A 5559-nucleotide genomic window follows, 5' to 3' on the forward strand; every position below is an offset into this window, starting at 1 on the left:
GCAAGACCAGCACTTACACCTAAGAGCTTGAGGTTGCTGTGAGCTGTGACATCACAGCACTTGACCCAGGGCGACAAAGTGAGACTCTGTCTCAAAAAATAAATAAATAAATAAATGAAAATGAAAACAATGCTAGGGAAACAAAGGCATAACTCTAGAGTCTCTACCTTTCGTAGGCTTACTCCTGTTACAGGATGGAAAAAGTGGACTTATTTGTAAAGCACTTCATCCTCTCACTAATTATGGTGGCCTATATTTCTGAAACACTTCTCCAACATTATGCAGGCATATTACATGGCTCGGGACAGTAGTAAGATGGATTAAGCATTTTGTACAATTTAAAAAGCAATATCAAGCCCCTTCAAAAACAAACTAAAATGGTAGGTTGGACACCTGTGAATGACCCAATGATCTCTGAGATAAACTAAGTCAGACTGAACAAACATAAGGGTTCTCCCAATGAAGTCAAGCCTTACAGAAAGGAAACAAGTTGTGGTTTGCAAGAATTCAAAGATACTTCAGATCCACTGTAAAGCTTCCCAAAAACATGAAATGAAATTCTTTACTAAGCAGACTAAAAAAGACACATTATATTTAAAAATCACTGTCAATTCTACTTAGATTTAGAATACAAAACTTTTTACACCTCTTTTATAATAAAGAGTATTTAGATCTCACTTGTCAAGAAAATATTTTTCATTATTAAAAAAGAAAATTGTTATAAACTTGTTTCTTTTGATATGTTTCAAAGCATCTAACATAACCTCTTCAGAAACTCTACAGCACAAAAATAACATGCAAACACTTAAGAACTTTACATTCTTCAAAAAACAATACAAATTGGAAAGAATTTTGTATGCAAGCCAAGTTAAAGCTCAAGTCTGAACTTAGCCAATAAAGGCAGATGATCTGAAGAGTTATTTTCATTTGGAAGTCCATTAACAGTCCATAAGTCTTGTTCTGTAAGAAGTGACAGTCTAGCTAGAAGTTTCAAGCCACCAACCAAAGCAACTTCAGCTCCTACATTAAAGAAGCACATATATATTTAATGAAACTGTGTCAACAGATTATTGTAAATTAATAATACAAGTCTTTTTGCCAAACTATGATATAGAATTTGCAACCCCTCCAGAAGACAAGTATGAAACAGTTTTTAGAATATAATTAAAGCTTTATTGAATTATAACCTAATTATAATTCTCAAACTACATAAAATTTTCAGATTTTTTTTCTATTTCAAGTTCTATAAGTAATTTTTAGAAGAAAATATCAATGTAATACATAAGAATGTTAAGAGTAATTTGAGTTTGACAGCTAGGTAAGAAATTTATATACCAACAATTCTGTAGTTGCATAAAACCAGACATACCAAGCCACAGGCCTGTAGAAGTTTATAAATTAGTATAATTTAGTCTCAGAGAGTTAGTACCCACTGAGTAAAAGATGGCAAGTTCTTAAAGCTAAAAAATTTGAGGTGCTGATCCATGACACTCTCCTGCCACCTAGTGAACTTCTATTGGCATGACAACTACCAGAATCTTAATACAAATTCAAAGCAGCAGCCATATTTTGTAGAGTTTGATCTATGTATGTATAGGAGTAAGCTCCACCTCCTGAGTATTACAAATAAGATTATTCCCAGAAGAAAGGTAGGAGACACAAACAGAAAAACAAAAAGCAAAAAGAAAAGTAATGCCAAAAAACTGGAAGAGAAAAAAAGGGAAAATAAGAAAATATAGCTACCCACATTTTGGACTTCAAAGTTTTCCTAACTTGTATTTTCAGTAATTTTAAAGTACATTTTCTGCTCCCCTTTAAATACTTTGGTTAAAGTTTGAGAGCTGATTTTCATTGAATCATACAAGGCAAAGTGTTTTATCCCCTTTGCTTTCTGAAAAGTCATAATAGTATAGAGTCCAGGGATGTCCAACCTTTTTTTTTCTCTGCCACATGTTAGAAGAATGAGAGTTATCTTGGACCACACATTAAATACACAAACACTAACAGAAGCTGATTAGCAAAAAAAAAGTCCATACATACTTTTTGTGATTATTTGACACCAACTCAGATAAGCAAAAAAAGTCCTCACAAAATCAGCACGCAGCCCATAGGCCACAAGTTGGACACACCTCTAATATACACTTTTCTATAAAAGATCCAATATTCCAGGGTCAGCATAACAAAACTGTTGCTGGCAGCATAAGCATGGTTCTACAGTAAAGGCAGCATGCCTTAGTAAAATTTAAGCACAAAACTATAACCATTAGCAACATACTTAGTTTTGTCACAGAAAAGAGTAAATTATGGCAAGGAAAAACAAGGGCAGTATGAAAGACCTACAAATCAGAAGCTGACTAGAACTGGAGGGTAGGCCTGAGGATGTATTTCTTAGGTATAATTTGCTTTGGAGTGTTTTATTGCCTCCTTGTGTGTAAGTCATCAACAGATTTATTCAATTATATTACCAAGCTATTTCAAAATATTTTAACTTTTAAATCTAGAACTTTATCCAGATGTTTAGCCAACTTTCTCCACCTTAAGGTTTTACTACTGTGCTCTCCAGCAGAATTTAAGATTGCATGTATTCTTTACCTGGGAGCCCCGTGATATCCTCCTTTTCTGCAGAGTAGAAAATATAATCCACAGTTATAGCACTTCGGGAATGACAGGTGGTCACTTCTGGAATTCCAGTGTCAGGAAAATAATGTGAATAAACAGATGACAAGCTGAAATGGTGCTGTAAATTTGAAGATAATCTAAATTGAAAAGAAGAAGTGTTAGCATTATCAAGTTTTTCATTACTTCTATAATTCCTCATATTTAAAGTACTTTTTCATTTCCTTTGTAGACTAAGACCAGACATTAGGAAAAACTTTTATTTAAATACACCATATAAAGCCAGACATGGTAGCTCACACCTATAATCCCAGCACTCTGGGAGGCCGAGGTGAGTGGATTGCCTGAGCTCAGGAGTTTAAGACCAGCCTGAGCAAGAACAAGACTCCATTTCTAAAAAATAGCCGGAAATTGTGGTGGGTGCATGTAGGTCCAGCTACCTGGGAGGCTGAGGCAAGAGAAACACTTGAGCCCAAGATTTGAGGTTGCTGTGAGCTGTGACACCATAGCACTCTACCCAGGGCAACAAAGTGAGACTCTGTCTCAAAAATAAACAAACAATGAATACAACACCTAATAATTTAGCATTCATTTATTTATGCAGTGATAACCAAAACCCATTACCAAGGATATAATAAATGCAGGTATAAAAAAAGCTCAATAATTAACATACTAATGGGATCTTTTATTATTTGTAACATGTTTAAGTGCCTCCACTCATTAATGAACATGTATTTTAAAATAAATTACAAATTTTGTTGTTGCATTTTTTTTTTAAGACAGCATTTCACTTTGTCACCCTCCTTAGAGTGCCATAGCCTCACAGCTCACAGCAACCTGACTCTCAAGCTCAAGCCATTTTCTCTTGCCTTGGCCTCTGGAGTAGCTGGGACTACAGGCATCTGCCATAACACCCAGTTATTTTTAGAGAAGGGGTCTCAACTCTTGCTCAGGCTGGTCTCAAACCCCTGATTTCAGGTAATCCACCCTCCCTGGCCTCCCATAGTGCTAAGATTATAGGCGTGAACCACTGCACCCTGCCTTGTTGTTGCATTTTTAAGAAAGAAAATCAAAGGCTCAGCGCCTGTGACTCAAGTGGCTAAGGCGCCAGCCACATACACCTAAGGTGGCAGGTTCGAATCCAGCCCAGGCCCGCCAAACAACAATGACGGCTGCAACCAAAAAATAGCCGGGCATTGTGGCGGGTACCTGTAGTCCCAGCTACATGGGAGGCAGAGGCAGGAGACTCGCTTGAGCCCAGGAGTTGGAGGTTGCTGTGAGCTGTGATGCCATAGCATTCTACCCAGGGGGCCAGCTTGAAGCTCTATCTCAAAAAAAAAAAAAAAAAGAAAGAAAGAAAATCAAAGTGGCCTTCAGGAATGTTACTTGGCACAAGGGCCCTATTTTCTTCTGCTTATTTTTGCTATGATATAATTTTGTACTGAATCTTAAAACAGCTTCCATAATTATTTACATTTATTTCATGCAAAAACTATATGTGATGTTATGGGCTGAGTATTTAAAGATCATTTTCTAGTGAAAATGATCATGAATTTTATGAAAATGATCATGAACACATCACGAATTTTATGGATCTTTCATGCCTTAAAACTGAAAATTCTAAAACTTTATCCACCATCATGGTGAATAGTGTTTATGGAAAGAAAAAATATTATCCACCAAACACCAACTAAATTCTAAGTACTATCTTAGGTGCTGAGGATACATAGAGATGTTTCCCCTGCTTTTAAAGTGTTCAGTATGTCAATGTACAGAAGTAATTCCTTAAAAGTGCCCTCCAAATTTTAGTAACTTTTGGCTCAGCGCCCATAGCACAGTTGTTAGGTGAGTTCAAAACCAGCCCAAATCAACTAAACAACAATGACAACTGCAACCAAAAAATAGTCAGGCGTTGTGGCGGGCGCCTATACTCTGAGCTACTTGGGAGGCTGAGGCAAGAGAATCGCTTAAGCCCAAGAGTTTGAGGTTGCTGTGAGCTGTGATGCCACAGGGATGACATAGTGAGGCTGTCTTAAAAAAAAAAAAAAAAAGTTACTCAGAAAAGTTTTTACTACATTTGAAAGGTTTATTCATTAACTTTTAAATATTCACTTAAAAATTTTTTTTACATTGGGGTGGGCCTGTGGCTCTAGACTGAGATCTAGTAAATCAAAGATGACTATTTTTCTGTGATTTCACGTTTGTTTAAATATATAATGGCAATAAATTTTGAAGAGTACTTGAGCTAGTCCAGGCACACAAACAAGGCCAAGCAGTTTCCTTTTATAACACTGCCCAGGCACTTACTGTGCATCAATCATTGCTTTACATGCTTTGCTTTATCCGATCTTCACAAAAACCCAAATAAGGAAACAACCTCAGAGAAGTTAAGATTCTTGCCAAAAATCACATAGCAGGCTCGGCGCCTGTAGCTCAAGTGGCCAAGGCACCAGTCACATACACCTGAGCTGGTGAGTTCGAATCCAGCCTGGGCCCGCCAAAACAATGACAGCTGCAACCAAAAAATAGCCAGGCGCTGTGACGGGCACCTGTGGTCCCAGCTACTTGGGAGGCGGAGGCAGGAGAATTGCTTAAGCCCAGAAGTTGGAGGTTGCTGTGAGTTGTGATGCTACTGCACTCTACCCAGGGTGACAGCTTGAGGGTCTGTCTCAAAAAACAAACAAACAAAAAAATCACATAGCAGGCTCATGGCTGGGAATGCTAGCTCATGAAGGTAATACGACACTGGGAGGCTGAGGCAAATGGGTTCCTTAAGCTCACAAGTTTGAGACCAGCCCGAGCAAGAGTGAAACCCCATTTCTATTAAAAATGAAAAACTGGCTCAGCACCTGTGGCTCAAGTGGCCAAGGTGCCAGCCATATACACCTAAGGTGGCAGGTTCGAATCCAGCCTGGGCCCGCCAAACAACAATGATGGCTGCAA

General features: G+C 37.8%; 1 protein-coding gene across 3 annotated transcripts in view; it reads right to left on the bottom strand.

Annotated features, from left to right (window-relative positions):
* Positions 1-588: 588 nt before the first annotated feature.
* Positions 589-5559, bottom strand: part of ANGEL2 (angel homolog 2) — a 23694-nt gene continuing 18723 nt past the window's right edge. For all 3 annotated transcript variants that reach the window (XM_012811864.2, XM_023519499.1, XM_023519498.1), the window contains 2 exons: positions 2593-2756; positions 589-1020 (listed from right to left, as the gene is read on the bottom strand). In XM_012811864.2, the coding sequence (XP_012667318.2) occupies positions 869-1020; positions 2593-2756 (316 nt within the window). In that variant the 3' untranslated portion in view covers positions 589-868. The remainder of the gene's footprint in view (positions 1021-2592; positions 2757-5559) is intronic.

This window comes from Otolemur garnettii, unplaced genomic scaffold, assembly GCF_000181295.1.
Source record: "Otolemur garnettii isolate 467f Iridium unplaced genomic scaffold, OtoGar3 scaffold00178, whole genome shotgun sequence".
Taxonomy (NCBI): Eukaryota; Metazoa; Chordata; class Mammalia; order Primates; family Galagidae; genus Otolemur; species Otolemur garnettii.